General features: G+C 42.4%; 1 protein-coding gene across 6 annotated transcripts in view; it reads left to right on the top strand.

Annotated features, from left to right (window-relative positions):
• The window catches only part of tfdp2 (transcription factor Dp-2), a 55,917-nt gene that overhangs the window by 29,773 nt on the left and 4,457 nt on the right, over positions 1 to 21,687 (top strand). For 5 of the 6 annotated variants that reach the window (XM_064938101.1, XM_064938098.1, XM_064938100.1 and 2 more), the window contains 4 exons: positions 16,304 to 16,463; positions 17,531 to 17,677; positions 19,559 to 19,627; positions 20,422 to 20,573. In XM_064938101.1, the coding sequence (XP_064794173.1) occupies positions 16,304 to 16,463; positions 17,531 to 17,677; positions 19,559 to 19,627; positions 20,422 to 20,573 (528 nt within the window). The remainder of the gene's footprint in view (positions 1 to 16,303; positions 16,464 to 17,530; positions 17,678 to 19,558; positions 19,628 to 20,421; positions 20,574 to 21,687) is intronic. The other variant, XM_064938097.1, reaches the window with a different exon arrangement.

Raw genomic sequence — 21,687 nt, 5'->3', positions numbered from 1 at the left:
ACGCCAGGGTGAAGGAAACACTGCAGAGTAAAGGAAAAGTAGCCAACAAGTGCTCAGCATATGTGCGAACTTCTTCAAGACTGTTGGAAAACCATTCCAGGTGAAGCTGGTTGAGAGAATGCCAAGAGTTTGCAAAGCTGTCATCAAGGCTGTATCGCAACAGGCCATGATTGGGAGTCACATAGGGCGGCGCACAATTGACCCAGCGTCATCCGGGTTAGTGTTTGGCTGGGGTAGGCCGTCATTGTAAATAAGAATTTGTTCTTAACTTACCTGCCTCGTTAAATAAAATAAAAGGCAAAGGTTGGATACTTAGAAGAATATAAAATGTATTTAGATTGAACACTTTGGTTACTACATTATTCCATGTGTTATTTCATAGTTTTAATGTATTCACTATTATTCTACAATACAGAAATAGTAAAAATAAAGTAAACCCCTTGAATGAGTATTCGTATCCAAATTTTTGACTGGAACTGTACGTGTGTCAGGGCCAGAGCGTGTTAGCGCTGCACCATTCATCAAATTCAGATTTGAAATTGTATTATTGACGTGCAATATCCATATTGCAAGAGGCTGCAATTTTCTCATTTCTTTGACACTCTGTTAATACAACAACGGACTACGGTACCTCCTCCAATTAGAAGCGCTAGACTCCGTTCATTAACTCTCTAGATGTACAGAGAATGCTGACGAATCGCAAGCAGGCTCTCACTCTGCATGGCATGCACATGCTGGCCAATAAGTGTCCTCATGTAGAGTGTGCAGTTAGATGCTGGTGAGGAGAGAGGGTATTTAATCCTTTGAAGACTATCCATCCCCTTCTTTGATGATTGCATGGTTTAAAAAAAAAGCGCAGACAGCAGAAAAGCCCCTCAGTCACTTGCAACCAGCCATCAAGTGTAATGGCCTACGGAAAATAAATCCTGACCAGTGGAGGCTGCTGAAGGGTGGACGGCTCATAATGGTTGGAATGGAGCGAATGGCATGAAACCCATCGAACTCATGAATCAGCTGGCATCATTTGTATGGATATATACAGTGATGATTTTAGCATGTAAATCTAAAAAAAAAGTGTGATGCATGCCAGCAAAGCCACTAAACAACACTAAACAATACATTATTGCACTATAAAGGTGACAAATGGTGCCAACAAAATGTTAGGGCCCACATAAAGCTGTCCCAACATCTTACCACTGCTACACTTGGCTATAAGCAGAACCTTGTCTTGCAGTGAAACAGTTCATTCAGCCTCATTTACTGCCTTTAAAAAAAACAGCTGATATGGCTGACTTGCTTAAACAAATGTGGTTTCTAATGACAATTTAGATGTACAAACTATGGCATAAGGGGACGACAAACGTATTGGGTGCAATCTGTAATTTCGATTAAGACATCAATGAGCGAGCTAGAACGGACATAATCAACTATTTGTTTAGCACTTTTGAAATATACAGCGACAGAACAAGGGCTGTTATTACAGTATTCTCCCTGTACACCAAGTCAGAACCGTAGGGTAAATAAAGGGGGCAGACAATGAAAGCTCTTACAATATTCAATGATTAAATTTCTCTAAAACAGGTTATAGGCTACATGTGCACCACCATGTCAGAACAATAGACAACATTTAAGAGGGGTAAATGGACTAAATTATTAGGGTGAGGCACATGGGCTACGAACATCTTATTACACAACATACACTTAGTATTACTTTCTTAGCTACAGTATACATATCTCTCTGGCATATTACATAATTTATGCAGCAGCATACAATACATTTTTGGGCTCACCTCGTGCTGTGCTGACTTGGAACAGGAAGGTGGTGTGGCGGGCAAGTTTTGTCATCAAAGTCCGGTATTCTCTTGATTTATGGTGCTTTCAAAAGAACTGTCAACTCGGGGGGGAATCAAGGTCGAATCATGATGACGTCATTGATCCTCAGGTCGTAGCTCTAGAAAGAGGTTGGATGACCATTCAAAACATATTTTCCCAGTGAGAGTTCATCCTGAACTCACAGAAGTTTTTGCAGTTCTGAGTTAAGTTGTTTTGAGCACTGCACAAATCATGCTTCATTGACAGCACGGTCAATGTTGAATGTTTTATCATTTTAAAATTGGAAAAGAGACCCTTACTCCCAGATTTGGGACCACACAGCCACTCTCACTGATTCCTTCCAAACCAGTCATTGTTGAATTTGCGATTTCCAACTTGTCTAATCTTTATGGCCGATGAGCACCAGTACGTTTTATCTATTTCTCTTCATATAACAAGGATTAAAAAGGATTTGCCAGTAGATTGTCGACTTGATTCAGGATTTTTAAAGTATTATGTTGACATGATCAGTTCAATCAAAGCTGCTGTACATATAACTTGATTTGATGTAATTTTATCTGTGGCCAATGACCTTGAGCCTTCTTGGATGGGCACTTCTAATGTAACTCTATAGCAGCACCCAAGTTTTACCTTTAGACTTGGTGGTGATGTAGTGTCCGAACACTGAGCCAATCATGACATAACACTTCGTATTTTCTACTGGCTTGCCCCACCACCACTGAAAGCATTGAACCAGGCTGGAACACCTGCTTTTTGGAGCTGCCTTACTCCAGAAAACAAAAAAGAGACCATGTTTGTATGCGGCTTTATTAACTCAATTATGTATTTTTTTTGTTAGTAAACTGATATGCTGGTATTAATCAAATCAAGTTATTCGTTACATGCGCCGAATACAACACACAGTTAAATGCTTACTTTACAAAGCCCTTAATGAAACTGCTTGGAAACCTCCAGAAAATTATGTCATGGCTTTAGAAGCTTCTGATAGGCTAATTGACATCATTTGAGTCAATTGGAGGTGTACCTGTGGATGTATTTCAAGGCCAACCTTCAAATTCAGTGCCTCTTTGCTTGACATCATGGGAAAATCAAAATAAATCAGCCAAGACCTCAGAAAATAAATGTTGACCTCCACAAGTCTGGTTCATCCTTGGGAGCAACTTCCAAATGCCTGAAGGTACCACATTCATCTGTACAAACAATAGTACACACGTATAAACACCATTGGACCACACAGCCATCATACTGCTCAGGAAGGAGACGCGTTCGGTCTCCTAGAGATGAACATACTTTGGTGCGCAAAAGACCTTGTGAAGATGCTGGAGGACACAGCTACAAAAGTATCTATATCCACTGTAAAACGAGTCCTATATTGACATAACCTGAAAGGCCTCTCAGCAAGGAAGAAGCCACTGCTCCAAAACCGCCATAAAAAAAGCCAGACTACGGTTCGCAACTGCACATTGGGAGAAAGATCGTACTTTTTGGAGAAATGTCCTTGTCTGATGAAACAAAAATAGAACTGTTTGGCCATAATGACCATCGTTATGTTTGGAGGAAAAGGGGTGAGGCTTGCAAGCCAAAGAACATCATCCCAACCGTGAAGCACGGCGGTGGCAGCATCATGTTGTGGGGGTACTTTGCTGCAGGAGGGCCTGGTGCACTTTACAAAATAGATGGCATCATGAGAACGGAAAATCATGTGGATATATTGACGAAACACCTCAAGACATCAGTCAGGAAGTTAAAGATTGGTTGCAAATGGGTCTTCCAAATGGACAATGTCCCCAAGCATACTTCCAAAGTTGTCGCAAAATGGCTTAAGGACAACAGTCGGTATTGGAGTGGCCATCAAAGCCCTGACCTGAATGTAATGAAAAAAATAAAAGCTGAAATAAAACATTCTCTCTACTATTATTCTGACATTTCACATTCTTAAAATAAAGTGTGGATCCTAACTGACCCAAGACAGGGAATTTATACTAAGATTAAATGTCAGGAATTGTGAAAACTGAGTTTAAAAAAAATGCATTTGGCTAAGGTGTATGTAAACTGACTCAACTGTATGTATAGTCACTAACTTTACATATGCCCTCAATTACCTTGACTAACCGGTGCCCCCGCACATTGACTCTGTACCATTTTTATATATATCTTCGCTATTATTAATTTACTGCTGCTCATTAGTTAGTTATTTTTTTCTTATTTTGGGGGGTAATTTTACTTTGTACTCATACTTTGTGCAATTTCTGCCTGAAGACATACCCAAATCTAACAGCCTGTAGTTCAGGCACAAAACCAAGGATATGCATATTATTGGTACCATTTGAAAGAAAACACTCTGAAGTTTGTAAATGTGAATTGAATGTATGAGGATATAACACAATAGATCTGGTTTAGATACAAAAATAAAAAAACATTTTTTTTCCATTGTTTTATCTTAAATGAACAAGATAAAACAAACATTCAGATTGGATGATGGGGACAATTTCAGTGAAAAATATAAGAGGGCTACAGTACTTTTTCAGAATGATAACTTCCAAAATGAGTGTGCTCCATGACATTTATTATGAAGTCACCCAGGTGTCCCACACAAGTAGCGCAAATGTACCCAAGTGACCATTGGTGAAGGTATACATTTTGAAACAAATAACTATACACAAAATGCCAAAATGGTATTCCAACACCCCCCATTTTTTTTTTTTTAATTACATTTTTTTTTATGGGGAAAAAATAAATATATATAACATGGGTAACTATTTACACACTTTAAATATTTGGAAGACCCTCAGTCCTCTATCAAATCTATTTATATAGCCCCAGCCAAAAACCCCAAACAGCAAGCAATGCAGGTGTAGAAGAACGGTGGCTAGGAAAAACTCCCTAGAAAGACAAACCTAGTAAGAAACCTAGAGGAACCAGGCTATGAGGGGTGGCCAGTCCTCTTCTGGCTGTGCCGGGTTGATCACAGTGGTTGTAGAGGGTGCAGCAGGACAGCACCTCGAGTAAAAATGAACAGTTTAGGGTTCCATAGCCGCAGGCAGAACAGTTGAAACTGGAACAGCAGCAAGGCCGGTTGGACTGGGGACAGCAAGGAGTCATCATGGCTGGTAGTCCTGAAGCATGGTCCAAGGGCTCAGGTCCTCCGAGAGAAAGGAGAGAAAGAGAGCAGTGTTCATCAGAAGAAGTACTCCAACTATAACAAACTGACCCTAGCCCCCACCCACTTTGCCATATAACCCCACCGACTTTGCTAAAACTCTAGACAATATTCTGCTGCTGATGCCATAAGTCTCTTTCTGATGTAAAGCAGAGGGTCACTGAGCATGTTGTGCATGTGATGGGAGACTTCATCTTGCAAACAACACAGCAACGCCTCCATGCTGTGCCCTTTTGGCCCTTAGGCACATCCATGCCTGCACAAATATATTTGGGCAGATGAACACTTGAGGCAGGAGCAGAAGGGACAGGGCTTGGTGCAGTGGTGCTGTAGCCAGCAAGCTCCTTGATGCTCCCTGTAATGTAGACTGATTGGAGGAAGCATGCTGCCTGTGTTGAGATGTATAAAAATGGTATAGTGTAGAATGCAAACCCATACATACATACTCCCACAGTTGATTTCTTCAAACCAAGCTGCTTACCTATTGCAGATCTACAATTTTGTTTCTGGTGTCCTTTGACAGCTCTTTGGTCTTGGTCATAGTGGAGTTTGAGAGAGATATATATATATATATATATACACACACACACACATACACACATACATAGGCTATGGTCGTTCTCATACAAACAAACAGACCCTCACTCACAATGACTAGCTAACGTGTACTTTACCCATTTCATTACGTCTTTGTATATTCCAAATACATTTTAAAAACAGGTATAATAAACATACACTGCTCAAAAAAATAAAGGGAACACTAAAATAACACATCCTAGATCTGAATGAATGAAATATTCTTATTAAATACTTTTTTCTTTACATAGTTGAATGTGCTGACAACAAAATCACACAAATTATCAATGGAAATCAAATTTATCAGCCCATGGATGTCTGGATTTGGAGTCACACTAAAAATTAAAGTGGAAAACCACACTACAGGCTGATCCAACTTTGATGTAATGTCCTTAAAACAAGTCAAAATGAGGCTCAGGAGTGTGTGTGGCCTCCACATGCCTGTATGACCTCCCTACAACACCTGGGCATGCTCCTGATGAGGTGGTGGATGGTCTCCTGAGGGATCTCCTCCCAGACCTGGACAAAAGCATCTGCCAACTCCTGGACAGTCTGTGGTGCAACGTGACGTTGGTAGACGGAGCGAGACATGATGTCCCAGATGTGCTCAATTGGATTCAGGTCTGGGGAACGGGCGGGCCAGTCCGTAGCATCAATGCCTTCCTCTTGCAGGAACTACACTCCAGCCACATGAGGTCTAGCATTGTCTTGCTTTAGGAGGAACCCAGGGCCAACCGCACCAGCATATGGTCTCATAAGGGGTCTGAAGATCTCATCTCGGTACCTAATGGCAGTCAAGCTACCTCTGGCGAGCACATGAGGGGCTGTGCGACCCCACACCATGACTGACCCACTGCCAAACCGGTCATGCTGGAGGATGTTGCAGGCAGCAGAACGTTCTCCACAGCGTCTCCAGACTCTCACGTGCTCAGTGTGATCCTGCTTTCATCTGTGAAGAGCACAGGGCGCCAGTGGCGAATTTGCCAATCTTGGTGTTGTCTGGCAAATGCCAAACATCCTGCACGGTGTTGGGCTGTAAGCACAACCCCCACCTGTGGATGTCGGGCCCTCATACCACCCTCATGGAGTCTGTTTCTGACCGTTTGAGCAGACACATGCACATTTGTGTCCTGCTGAAGGTCATTTTGCAGGGCTCTGGCAGTGCTCCTCCTTGCACAAAGGCGGAGGTAGCGGCCCTGCTGCTGGGTTGTTGCCCTCCTACGGCCTCCTCCATGTCTCCTGATGTACTGGCCTGTCTCCTGGTAGCGCCTCCATGCTCTGGACACTACGCTGACAGACACAGCAAACCTTCTTGCCATACAGTGATTGCTACATAAATAGTCATCCTGGATGAGCTGCACTACCTGAGCCACTTGTGTGGGTTGTAGACTCCGTCTCGTGCTACCACTAGAGTGAAAGCACCGCCAGCATTCAAAAGTGACCAAAACATCAGCCAGGAAGCATAAGAACTGAAGTGGTCTGTGGTCACCACCTGCAGAACCACTCCTCTATTGGGGGTGTCTTGCTAATTGCCTATAATTTCCACCTGTTATCTATTCCATTTGCACAACAGCATGTGACATTTATTGTCAATGAGTGTTGCTTCATAAGTGGACAGTTTGATTTCACAGAAGTGTGATTGACATGGAGTTACATTGTGGTGTTTAAGTGTTTTATTTTTTTGAGCTGTGTGTATGTATGTATGTGTGTATGTATGTATGTGTGTGTATCACACACTATGGTCGTTCTCATACAAACAGACCCTCACTCACAATGACTAGCTAACGTGTACTTTACCCATTTCATTACATCTTTATTTTTTGCAAATAAAATATAAAAACAATCACAAATAATATTTTATATTAATTTCAAACAACGGCATTAGCATGAGAACAACTTACCAGTCCAAAACAATCAGAATCAAAGCTTTGGGAGCTAATGGAGTCTTCAAAATGCAGATCTCACTTTCACGATCAATTTCCTCTAAAATTGTTTCTACATTCGTATATCTAGTCTTAGAATTAGCTTTCCTTAACTTATTCGCCATGATGTTGGATAAATAAACAGCTGAAGATGCAAGTCACCGAAATACTGCTGTGCGCTCCTTCACGGTTGAATTGGCTATGGCGAAAGAACGGTCCTTATGCCAGCGTTCAATGGTAAGGTTTGTCTTACAAAGAACCATGGGATATTGCCGTTTACCTCTGCTCATTGGCTATCTACCCAGCTAGATTTCAAGACTATCAGTGGTCATTGGGTTAAAACACAGTCAATTAATGAGACAGTGGTCATATAATTGGTGCACAATGGGCGTGTCACTTGTCTTCCAATCGTTTTTTCCGGGTCAATACGTCCCGCAAAATGACCCATCATGTTTGGTTGTGTTACAAACAAACAGTTGATTGCAAGGAAACCAAACATGACTGGATAAAGTCAGGGAAAGTCTGTATTTTTGCATTGGATGTTACGTCAAATTGAATGACACAAAATTCAACAAGATAAGCTTTCACAAAATGTTTCGTGTTAGGCTATACAAAATGGATTTAGCCGAACAAAAGACCATTCATTGTGTAACAATGAGCCTTGGGATTGCAACCAGAGAAAGATCTTCAAAGGTAAACGATTTATTTCAATGCAATCTGTGATTTTGTTACGGAAGTGCTGGTTGAATAAGAAGTTTGATTTGGGGGTCTGTGCTCAGATAATTGCAGCGTATTCTTTCGCAATAAATCATTTTTTAAATCTGACAGCGCAATTGGATTAGCAAGAGTCTAGGCTTTCGAACCATGTGAGACTTGTGTTTCATGAATGTTTAATATGACTTTATGTAGCGATCACTGTATGTTATGTTTAATCCCGCTAACTGGTTCGGTGCGCAGAGAGGTTAATGGCAAAATAACATGCAAGACAGGCAAGCTGTTTCGGGACTATATCTTGTGGAAGGATGAAACGGTATGAATAAATTCATCAAAATAACATTTCTTATGAGAATGTCAATCAATTTTTGAATATGTTGGTAACCCGTTGTATAAAAGTGATAATGCCCTTGAAGCTGCTGTTTGGAGGATATACAGTTGAAGTCGGAAGTTTACATACACTTAGGTTGGAGTCATTAAAACTCATTTTTCAACCACTCCACGAATTTCTTGTTAAACAATTTTAAAGGCAATGCTACCAAATACTAATTGAGTGTGTGTAAACTTTGAACCCACTGGGAATGTGATGAAATAAATAAAAGCTGAAATAAATCTTCCTCTCTACTATTATTCTGACATTTCACATTCTTAAAATAGTGGGGATCCTAACTGACCTAAGACAGGGAATTTTTACTAGGATTAAATGTCAGAAATTGTGAAACAGTTTAAATGTAGTTGGCTAAGGTGTATGTAAACCTCCGACTTCAACTGTAAATGTAGCCTGTAACAATGTTGGAAAATGTTTCTTTTGTTGTTGTATTCGGTTACAGTATGTTTGCATTTTGCTAAGGAGAAAAGGTGCCTCTGTGGTTTCGGCGTCACTGAGTGTGTGCGTGTTCCTCACACCATGACTACTCTCCCTGTACCCATTATGGCACATTCACCACCATTTTTCCAGACTGTTTCTTGTCTTCTCTCTCTCTCTCTCTAATTCTTCCCAAATTATCCAAGCTACAGTAGCTGTGGTTCTGGAACTAATTTGTCCTGACAACTGTAACCCTAAGCTTCTACCATGCAGCGGCTTGCCATCCCCACCTCCTGCCTCATTCACTACACACACACGGTCTTCGTATTTGCGTGGGTGTGTGCTCCTCAGAGATCCAGTTATGTAATGAGCGGCTCTGCAGTCTCCTACTCTCTACTCTACTGCGTGTTAGAAGGAACTGTACTGTGCCTATAGTTTGAGGGTTGGGGGATGTTTGTGAATGGTCATTTCGATTGCTTACTCACTTAGGCGCACACACGCAGCTATATCTTTACATGTCTCTGTCCTGTCCACTTACAGTGCCTTGCGAAAGTATTCGGCCCCCTTGAACTTTGCGACCTTTTGCCACATTTCAGGCTTCAAACATAAAGATATAAAACTGTATTTTTTTGTGAAGAATCAACAACAAGTGGGGCACAATCATGAAGTGGAACAACATTTATTGGATATTTCAAACATTTTTAACAAATCAAAAACTGAAAAATTGGGCGTGCAAAATTATTCAGCCCCCTTAAGTTAATACTTTTAAGAGCCACCTTTTGCTGCGATTACAGCTGTAAGTATCAGTTTTGCACATCGAGAGACTGACATTTTTTCCCATTCCTCCTTGCAAAACAGCTCGAGCTCAGTGAGGTTGGATGGAGAGCATTTGTGAACAGCAGTTTTCAGTTCTTTCCACAGATTCTCGATTGGATTCAGGTCTGGACTTTGACTTGGCCATTCTAACACCTGGATATGTTTATTTTTGAACCATTCCATTGTAGATTTTGCTTTATGTTTTGGATCATTGTCTTGTTGGAAGACAAATCTCCATCCCAGTCTCAGGTCTTTTGCAGACTCCATCAGGTTTTCTTCCAGAATGGTCCTGTATTTGGCTCCATCCATCTTCCCATCAATTTTAACCATCTTCCCTGTCCCTGCTGAAGAAAAGCAGGCCCAAACCATGATGCTGCCACCACCATGTTTGACAGTGGAGATGGTGTGTTCAGGGTGATGAGCTGTGTTGCTTTTACGCCAAACATAACGTTTTGCATTGTTGGCAAAAAGTTCAATTTTGGTTTCATCTGACCAGAGCACCTTCCACATGTTTGGTGTCTCTCCCAGGTGGCTTGTGGCTTGTGGCAAACTTTAAACAACACTTTTTATGGATATCTTTAAGAAATGGCTTTCTTCTTGCCACTCTTCCATAAAGGCCAGATTTGTGCAATATGACTGATTGTTGTCCTATGGACAGAGTCTCCCACCTCAGCTGTAGATCTCTGCAGTTCATCCAGAGTGATCATGGGCCTCTTGGCTGCATCTCTGATCAGTCTTCTCCTTGTATGAGCTGAAAGTTTAGAGGGACGGCCAGGTCTTGGTAGATTTGCAGTGGTCTGATACCCTTTCCATTTCAATATTATCGCTTGCACAGTGCTCCTTGGGATGTTTAGAGCTTGGGAAATATTTTTGTATCCAAATCCGGCTTTAAACTTCTTCACAACAGTATCTCGGACCTGCCTGGTGTGTTCCTTGTTCTTCATGATGCTCTATGCGCTTTTAACGGACCTCTGAGACTATCACAGTGCAGGTGCATTTATACGGAGACTTGATTACACACAGGTGGATTGTATTTATCATCATTAGTCATTTAGGTCAACATTGGATTATTCAGAGATCCTCACTGAACTTCTGGAGAGAGTTTGCTGCACTGAAAGTAAAGGGGCTGAATAATTTTGCACGCCCAATTTTTCAGTTTTTGATTTGTTAAAAAAGTTTGAAATATCCAATAAATGTTGTTCCACTTCATGATTGTGTCCCACTTGTTGTTGATTCATCACCAAAAAATACAGTTTTATATCTTTATGTTTGAAGCCTGAAATGTGGCAAAAGGTCGCAAATTTCAAGGGGGCCGAATACTTTCGCAAGGCACTGTACATCTTCTCCCTCGTCTTCATCTATATCTATTCTCTCGCTCTCCCCTTCTCTCTGTTCTTCTCTCTGTGTTTTCTTTCTCACGCCTACAGTACAAGTCAAAAGTTTGGACAGCTATTCATTCAAGGGTTTTTCTTTATTTTTACTATTTTCTACATTGTTGTATAATAGTGAAGACATCAAAACTGAAATAACACATAGGGAATCATGTAGTAACCACAAAAGTGTTAAACGAGTCAAAATATATTATAGATTCTTCAAAGTAGCCAACCTTTGCCTTGATGACAGCTTTGCACACTCTTGACATTCTCTCAACCAGCTTCATGAGGTAGTCGCCTGGAATGCTTTTCCAACAGTCCTGAGGGAGTTCCCACATATGCTGAGCACTTGTTGGCTGCTTTTCCTTCACTGCGGTCCATCTCATCCCAAAACATCTCAAGTTCAGGTGGTTGAGTTCAGGTGGTTGTGGAGGCCAGGTCATCTGATGCAGCACTCAATCACTCTCCTACTTGGTCAGATAGCCCTTACACAGCCTGGAGGTGTGCTTTGGGTCATTGTCCTATTGAAAAACAAATGATAGTCCCACTAAGTGCAACCAGATGGGATTGCGTATCGCTGCAGAATGGTGTGGTAGACATGCTGGTTGAATTCTAAATAAATCACTGACGGTGTCACCAGCAAAGCACCATCACACCACCACTACCATGCTCCTCTGCAGCAAAGGTAACTCTTGGTCTTCTTTTCCTGTGGTGGTCCTCATGAGAGCCAGTTTCTTCATCAGCGCTTGGTGTTTGTGACTGCACTTGAAGACACTTTCAAAGTTCTTGACATTTTACTGATTGACTGACCTTCATATCTTTACGTAATGATGGACTGTCATTTCTCTTTGCTTATTTGAGTTGTTCTTGCCATAATATGGACTTGGTCTTTTATCAAATAGGGCTAGCTTCTGTTTACCAACCCTACCTTGTCACAACACTCCTGATTGGCTCAAACGCCTTTTCATCAAGGCAAAGGGTGGCTACTTTGAAGAATCTCTCTATATTTTGATCTATTTAACACTTTCTGGTTACTACATGATTCCATATGTGTTGATGTCTTCACCATTATTCTGAAATGTATAAATAGTAAAAATAAAGAAAAACACTGCAATGAGTAGGTGTGTCCAAACTTTTGACTTTTGACATGCGCTCATGCTTATGCAGATTCTGCCTGTGCCTCTTGCCGTGTGACATTTTCTACATCATAGTTGGTTTTGCCAATTGCACGTTGCCAAATGTAAAGCATCTGTGTGGTGCTCTACGACTGTCTTACAACCCTAATGTTACATAATCCGCTCACCTGAACACACACACAAAATGTCTATATATCAACCCCTCTCTCCCTCTTTTCTTTGTGGCTATCTCTTTTTAGCCTGATCTTCCTTTTCTCCATGCCCCACTACCACCCTTTCGGTTTCCCTTGGTGTGTAAATCACAGAGAGCGAGCCCCTGATTTAAGCGAGCGATTTTTATCACTGCTGTGTGGGCGGAGCGTCACGTGTGGCTTAACGGTTCATCATCAGTCAATCATCAATTTTATCCCTGTTTTGTATTCACATTCGGCAAAAGTTAACCATGTTTCTGCTGATTTGAGAATGAGATGACTGTATGTATGCGTGCGTGCTTGCGTGCGTGCGTGCATGCGTGCATGCATGCACACGCGCACACAGCGATCCTTGTGAAAGGATAACCAATAGTGCTTTACTTGCATGTGGTGGTTTGTAATGAAATGCAAGAATCCCTCTCTTCCCTCTCCCTGGGCTAGTGAGCTAGAGATACCACATTACACTGGAACTGTTGTGAGAAAGAGGACATGTGTGCCTAAAACACAGCATATGCCAGAGGACTTGTGTGGCAGCATGCCATTGGTACTGACATGGAGCACATCAGCATTTGACAGACAGTGCTTTGTTTTTTGTACTGTCCTGAATTGCTGGGGCTATGAGCACAAATACATAGCTAGTTCTTTCCATTGAGGTCTATCAGCAAGGTTTGTGTGTGCCTCGCTGATCCTCAACACGGGGGCACCTCAGGGGTGCGTGCTCAGTCCCCTCCTACTCCCTGTCACTCATCTCTGCACGGCCAGGCATGACTCCAACACATCACGTTTTTGCCGATGAAACAACAGTGGTCGGCCTGATCACCGACGATGAGACGGCCTATAGGGAGAAAGTCAGAGACCTGGCCGTGTGGTGCCAGAACAACCACATATCCCTCAATGTGATCAAGACAAAGGAGGTGATTGTGGAGTAGAGGAAAAGGAGGACAGAGCACGCCCCCGATTGCAATCGATGGGGCTGTAGTTGAGCAGGTTGAGAGCTTCAAGTTCCTTGGTGTCCACATCACCAACAAACTATCACGGTCCAAACATACCAAGACAGTTGTGAAGAGGGCACGACAATGGCTATTGCCCCTCAGGAAGTGGAAAAAGTTTCGACATGGATCCTCAGATCCTCAAAATGTTGCACCATCAAGAGCATCCTGACTGGTTGCATCACCGCCTGGTATGGCAACTGCGCCGCCTCCGACCGCACTACAGAGGGTAGTGTGTACGGCCCAGTACATCACCAAGCTTCCTGCCATCCAGGACCCAAACACCAGGCGGTGTCAGAGGAAGGCCCTAAAATTTGTCAGACTCCAGCCACCCTAGTCAGACTATTCTCGCTGCTACCGCACGGCAAGCGGTGCCGGAGCGCCAAGTCTAGGCCCAAAACGCTTCTTAACAGCTTCTACCCGCAAGCCTTAAGACTCCTGAACAGCTAATCAAAGGGCTACCCAGACCCCTCTTTCACGCTACTGCTACTCTGTTTATCTATTTATAGTCACTAAGTCTACCTTCATGTACAGTTGAAGTCGGAAGTTTACATACATTTAGGTTGGAGTCATTAACTTGTTTTTCAACCACTCCAATTTCTTTGTTAACAAACTATAGTTTTGGCATGTCTTTTAGGATATCTACTTTGCATGACACAAGTCATTTTTCCAACAATTGTTTACAGACATTATTTCACTTATTCACTATCACAATTCCAGTGGGTCAGAAGTTTACATACACTAAGTTGACTGCCTTTTAAACAGCTTGGAAAATTCCAGAAAATTAGGTCATAGCTTATCAGAAGCTTCTAAAGCCAACTGACATAATTTGAGTGAATTGGTGGTGTACCTGTGGATGTATTTCAAGGCCTTACCTTCAAACTCAGTGCCTCTTTGCTTGACATCATGGGAAAATCAAAAAGAAATCAGCCAAGACCTCAAAATAAATTGTAGACCCCACAAGTCTGGTTCATCCTTGGGAGCAATTTCCAAATCCCTGAAGGTACCACATTCATCTGTACAAACAATAGTACACAAGTATAAACACCATGGGACAAAGCTGTCTCCTAGAGATGAACGTACTTTGGTGCGAAAAGTGCAAATCAATCCCAGAACAACAGCAAAGGATCTTGTGAAGATGCTGGAGGAAACCGGTACAAAAGTATCTTTTTCCACAGTAAAACGAGTCCTATATTGACACAAACTGAAAGGCCGCTCAGCAAGGAAGTTGCCACTGCTCCAAAACCACCATTAAAAAGCCAGACTACGGTTTGCAACTGCACATTGGGACAAAGATTGTACATTTTGGAGAAATGTCCTCGTCTGATGAAACAAAAATATAACTGTTTTGCCATACTGACCATCCGTATGTTTGGAGGAAAAAGGGGGAGGCATGCAAGCCAAAGAACACCATTCCAACCGTGAAGCATGGGGGTGGCAGCATCATGTTGTGGGGGTGCTTTGCTGCAGGAGGGACTGGTGCACTTCACAAAATAGATGGCATCACAAGGAAGGAAAATCATGTGGATATATTGTAGAAACATCTCAAGACATCAGTCAGGAAGTTTAAAGCTTGGTCGCAAAAGGGTCTTCCAAATGGACAATGTCCCCAAGCATACTTCCAAAGCTGTGACAAAATGGCTTAAGGACAATCTAGTCAAGGTATTGGAGTGGCCATCACAAAGCCCTGACCTCAATCCCATAGAACATTTCTGGGCAGAACTGAAAAAACAAGTGCGAGCAAGGTGTCCTACAAAACTGACTAAATTCCACCAGCTCTGTCAGGAGGAATGGGCCAACATTCACCTAACAAGCTGTGGGAAGCTTGTGAAAGGCTACCCAAAACATTTGACCCAAGTTAAACAATTTATAGGCAATGCTACCAAACACTCAACTAGTATATGTAAACTTTTTACCAACTGGGAATGTGATGAACGAAATAAAAGCTGAAATCTCATTCTCTCTACTATTATTCTGACAGTTCACATTCTTAAAATAAAGTGGTGATCCTAACTGACCTAAGACAGGGAATGTTTACTAGGATTAAATGTCAGGAATTGTGAAACTGAGTTTAAATGTATTTGGCTAAGGTGTATGTAAACTTCCGACTTCAACCCGTACGTACATATTACCTCGTCTAACCGGTGTCCCCAGACATTGACTCTGCACTGGTACGGGAGGATAAAAATATGTCTGGTGTGGGGGTTCTCGATGCAACCCAAGTCAATACTTTAGGAGTGTAGGGCTAGAAAATGTTGCTCCAACCACAACCATGAATCTGTCCCAAATGTCACCATGTTCCCTGAATAGTGCACTACTTTTGATCCTCATTGGGTAGTGCACTATATAGGGAATAGGATGCCATTTGGAACACAGGCCATTACTATTGTCTATTCCCAATAGTGCGATTACCCTTCTGCATTGTTTTAAATACACTTTAAATAGAAATTCATCGTTATACATTAGTATGGAATTATTGTATACATTGTTTTGTCTGGTCCATTGAGTGTTTATATTGTTTGAGTGTGAGGTGAGATTTGACAAGTGTGGAGTTGGAGGTGTAGCGTGTGTGTTTAGAGTGTGTGTGTGTGTGTGTGTGTGTGTGCTTTTGCGCAAGTTGTGTGTGCCGTGTCATCTTTTGTAAGCATTTCACTTTACTGTTTTACACCTACTGTATCCTGTACATGTGACAAATAAACTATTTCATTTGTGTAACAGCTAGTTCTAGATGTTGTGACCGTCTGGTCATTAATGTGTCGGTTTCTTCTTTGTGATCTCTCCACCACAGCAAGCGACTGAAGGGCGATAAGAACGGGAAGGGCCTGAGGCATTTCTCCATGAAGGTGTGTGAGAAGGTGCAGAAGAAAGGCACCACTTCCTACAACGAGGTGGCCGACGAACTGGTGGCTGAGTTCACCCACTCCACCAACGTCATGGCCACAGACTCGGTGAGTCCGTAAATAATATGGTAATTTAGCAGACGCTTTCATCCAAAACCACTTACGGTTGACAGTGACACATTCAGTATATGTGGCCCATGCAGGAATCAAACATACAACCCTGGGTTGTGTTCATTAGGCACCAAACAGAAGAAAATGGAATGAAATGGGGGCGGGACTACCTGGACTTGTGCAATGAGAAACAGTGCTTGGCTTCAGTTATATTTTCCATTGCCTGCCCTAATGAACACAACCGTGGTCATCTAACCCATTGTGCCAATAGAATGATAAAGTATTGTAGGGGGTTGTTGAGCTGATCAAGCCAGGTGGCCAGATTTCTGACTATACTTTAGCCAATGCCTCTAACGTCCCTTTTCATATATAACTAAAGAACAAACCGATCTGGCCAACAGGCTAGCCTGTTGGTTATTTTAATTTTTACATTTTTTATGTACATTTTCTTTCTGTTTTTGAGAAAATTGTTGTACTCAGGGCACTATTGGGAATGAGACCCTGGTCTCAATTGGGCTACCCTGAATAAATAAGATAAGTTTGTTCAAGGTGTTCTATAACTGTTCAAGATAACCAATTAACGAATTACACATTTGAGCTCGTAGAGACTATGGAATGTTGCAAACGGTTCTCTTGCGTCCTAAAGCATTGTGTTGGAGAAGTCCAACTGAAAGTTAGGCTGTTTTAATAGTGGGGAGGGGGCCAACCGCTGAATACTTTCCGGTATTAATAATGACATGGCCCCTTAAAAATAGCTTGGCCCCAGACCTAATCTGCTTACTTCCTGTGGAATGTTAAACAGTATCATTAATTAAAAACAGATTAACCATGAGGGCTAGCAGTTAGTGCGCCGCAGGAGGGGTAGCAAGTAGTCCTGGCCAGGGACACACACACCATGGGACAGTTACTAATGAGATGCCCCTTGACCCCCCCCCCCCCCCCCAAGACAAGCTTAGAATCATAACCTCTTCTCTGCTAGTATCCTCCTTGCTCTTCTCTTATGTCGTCTCTTTTCTTTACTCGCTTCTTTTCTCTTTCCTCACGCTATCCCTCTCTCTCCCTAGCAGGTGTATGACCAGAAGAACATCCGCAGGCGCGTGTATGATGCTCTCAACGTGCTGATGGCCATGAACATCATCTCCAAGGAGAAGAAGGAGATCCGCTGGATCGGCCTGCCCACCAACTCGGCCCAGGAGTGTCAAAACCTGGAGGTGATCACACACACACACACATACTTTAAACCAGCAGAGCTCTCTGGGAGCTGAAAGTGAGCCTTGACAGCCACTCCTTGACATCTGTCACTGTCACCTCTCTAGATATATACACAATACCCTATAATTACAAATAACTTTTTTTTTCTCACATTTTTGTAGATTTATTAAAAATAAACAGAACTACCTTAATTATTCAGACCCTTTGCTATGAGACTTGAAATTGAGCTCAGACGCATCCTATTTCCATTGATCGTCCTTGATGTTTCTCCCCAAGAACACAGTGGCCTCCATTCTTAGAAGGAAGATGTTTGGAACAACCAAGACTCTTCCTAGAGCTGGCCGCCCAGCCAAACTGAGCAATTGGGGGAGAAGGGCCTTGGTCAGGGAGGCAACCATGAACCAGATGGTTACTCTGACAGAACTCCAGAGATCCTCTGTGGAGATGAGAGAACCTTCCAGAAGGACAACCATCTCTGCAACACTCCACCAATCAGGCCTTTATGGTAGTGGCCAGACGGAAGCCACTCCTCAGTTAAAGGTACATGACAGCCCATGAGAAACAAGATTATCTGGTCTGATGAAACCAAGATTGAACTCTTTGGCCTGAATGCTAAGCGTCACGTCTGGAGGAAACCTGACACCATTCCTACGGTTAAGAATGCTGGTTGCAGCATCATGCTGTAGGGATGTTTTTCAGGGACTGGGAGACTAGTCAGTATCAAGGGAAAGATGAACAGAGAAAAGTATTGAGAGATCCATGAAGAAAACCTTCTCCATAGCGCTCAGGACCTCAGACTGGGGTGAAGGTTCACCTCCCAACAGGATAACGACCCTAAGAAAACAGCCAAGACAATGCAGGAGTAGCTTCGGGACAAGTCTCTGAATGTCCTTGAGTGACCCGGCCAGAGCCCGGACTTGAACCCAATCAAACTCTCTGATCTCTGGAGAGACCTGACAATAGCGGTGCAGCTACGCTCCCCATCCATCCTGACAGAGCTTGAGAGGATCTGCAGAGAAGAATGGGAGAAACTCCCCAAATACAGGTGTAATCCCTGCCAAAGGTGCTTCAACAAAGTACTGATTAAATGGTCTGAATATTTATGTAGATGTTATATTTCAGTTTATATATATATAAGAAATTTGCTAACACTTCTAAAAACCTGTTTTTGCTTTGTCAGATTGATGATGGGGGGAAAACGATTGAATCCATTCTAGAATTTAGGCTGTGACGTAGCAAATTGTGGAAAAAGTCAAGGGGCCTGAATAATTTCCGAATGCACTATATATCATGTGTCAACTTTCTGCAGAGCATAGATTTGTACGATAAAACAGAGACCCATTCTGGTGGAGGACTGGGCATGATGGTGACAATGAGAAAGAGGGGTAGTGGGGAGACAGAGTGGAGTACTCCTACCGCTGGGCTGTTTTGACAGAAGAGCACTTTAGCATGCCATCACTACTGTCCGACAATACAAATAGTAATTGTCTTGCTTTACACTGGTCAGTTACTTAAATAACGATAGTCTGAGTGGTTGATATGGGCAGGGCTCTTTTGGAGCAAGGGGTGAAGTGGGGTTTGGATGGAAGAGGGGCAAAGACAGTACACCGACCACCACCCCCGCTGACCATCTACATATAGTCATTAATTTCCAGACCATGTCATGACCGTGGCTGCCATCTGGAGCCTTCAAGAAGCACTCAAAAATAACTATATGCTGATCTAGATACTGTTGAAGCCGATGTTTCTTTTTAAATTGCTTGTTTGTTTTGCATTAGGAATGCTTTGAGATTCTTTATGTAATGTATTATTTTTATTACTGTTAGACAGTTATGTTATACCAGTCCTTTCTAAAATACTTGAACTGTTTCCCCAATCAGGTGGAGAAACAGAAACGCCTGAAGAGGATCAGACAGAAGAGAACTCAGCTGGAAGAACTCATACTGCAGGTACGGAGCAGTCTCTGGTGTGTGTGTGTGTTTTGAATGCATTCGTGGGTGTGCACATGCTTATCTTTTTTCGGATACCTTGGTCGTGAGTGATGAGCTAGGCAGCTGTCCATCTATAAATCCATTGAAAAACACCACACTTGTTAGCATCTCATTAGCATATGCCGGGGAACCTTTGTGTGACCCCGTGGAGTTCCCAGAAGGCCAGAGAGTGCGGGAGGGGTCGAGGATCTCTTGATTGATTACTTCTCCCTGAGAGAAGGACTCTGCGATCACCAAATTTTATTTGCAGTCTTTTTCTTTAAATGTACCGCACCACGGATAGTTTTCATTCATTCATTGTATCTCTGATTGATTGGTGTGTTGGCTCCCTACTGCTCTGACCTGGTGACGGTAACTTACTCTAAAGCTAGATTTAAGCTTCAACCTAAGCTCCGATTCCTCTGAGGTTTTCACTTAGCATTGATTTACCCATGATATGCTACAGCCAGGCGATTTTCCTGAACACATAACCTGAACAAGATAGACTTGTTGCCCCATGACGTATCATGATGGAGTTCCACTCATGAACCATACACTCTCAACCTTCAGAGAATGAAAATGTGTGTTTGTGTATGTGGGGATAGATGTTTTTAGAGTATTTATCGATAGGATTAGCTGTAGTTGTAGTAACAATGTGTCTGTGTGGATAGTTGTGTTTGAAAGTTCAGGACCAATGGAAGATTAATGAAATACCATAGAAAGGTGAACTAAATCAATGTGTTTCTGAATATTGCTAATCTCTTCTCAAACAGCAAATCGCATTCAAGAACCTGGTGCAGAGAAACAAAGTCAGCGAGACTTCCTCCCTGGCCCCTCCCCCTTCCGGCTCTGTCATCCAGCTCCCCTTTATCATCCTCAACACAGACGTACGCACCGTCATAGACTGCTCCATCTCCAGTGACAAGTATGTGTCACTGCAATGTCTTCACCCTAATGCAAAGACAACTCTAGGTCACTCACTACTGAATTGCTACTCTAATTGCCACTGTAGTATAATACACATGTTCATTGCACCTTTATCATTGAAACTCCAACATTTCTCCTACAGTGCTGAAAGTAAATTCAGGTAGGATCACAAGGTTTTACCATGATTATCATTACATGTAATTTATACAGATGGCTACAATACAAACACGTTTTTACCTGATAAAGTAGAATCCTGTTGAAAAATTTATAAAAGTACCATTTATAATTCTAAAACATATACATACTTTTGCTGCCTTCCTGGCTTTTTGATTTATGGCCGAGTGTCAAAACACCGGTTTTATATGTCTAAATACATAATCAGTTTGCTGGAATATGTTTGAAGACATAATTCAAAAGGCACTCGCACATCTGAGCTATCTTTTTTGCAGGTGCATGGTTACAGTTGAATAAAATGAGAAAAAAGGAGGAACCAGCACACTGCTCCTGATAGTATCACCGCTCTTTAATAAGCTTTACTGTAATTTCTGGACTATTAAGCGCACCTGAATATAAACCGCACCCACTGAATTATAAAAAAATATGTATTTTGTACATAAATAAGCCGCACATGTCTATAAGCCGCAGGTGCCTACCGGTACATTGAAACAAATGAACTTTACACAGCCTTTAAACGAAACACGGCTTGTAACAAAAATTAAACAGTAGCCTACCAAGAAAGTCATTGGTCACTATCTTCCTCCTCCTGTGCACTGAAACCACTGAAGTCATCTCCTTCGGCGTCGGAGTTGAATAGCCTCAGAATTGCTTCATCCGATGTTGGATCGTTTTCATTGTCGCTCTCGTCACTTTCATCCGGAGGCAAATTCCCCGCTGAACTGCCCTCAACAACACGCAGCAGTCCAGCCTTTCGAAACCCGTTGATGATATTGGATTTTTTGACAATGCTCCACGCTGTCAGGACCCACTGGCAGACTTGACCATAAGTGGCTCTTCGCATGCGGCCCGTTTTAGTGAAGGATTTCTCCCCACTTGGCATCCAAGCCTCCCACTGAACGCCACCTTAAATGCACGATTTACACTGATGTCGAGTG

Source organism: Oncorhynchus masou, chromosome 26, assembly GCF_036934945.1.
Source record: "Oncorhynchus masou masou isolate Uvic2021 chromosome 26, UVic_Omas_1.1, whole genome shotgun sequence".
Taxonomy (NCBI): domain Eukaryota; kingdom Metazoa; phylum Chordata; class Actinopteri; order Salmoniformes; family Salmonidae; genus Oncorhynchus; species Oncorhynchus masou.
This window is presented reverse-complemented; position numbering and strand designations above follow the sequence as displayed.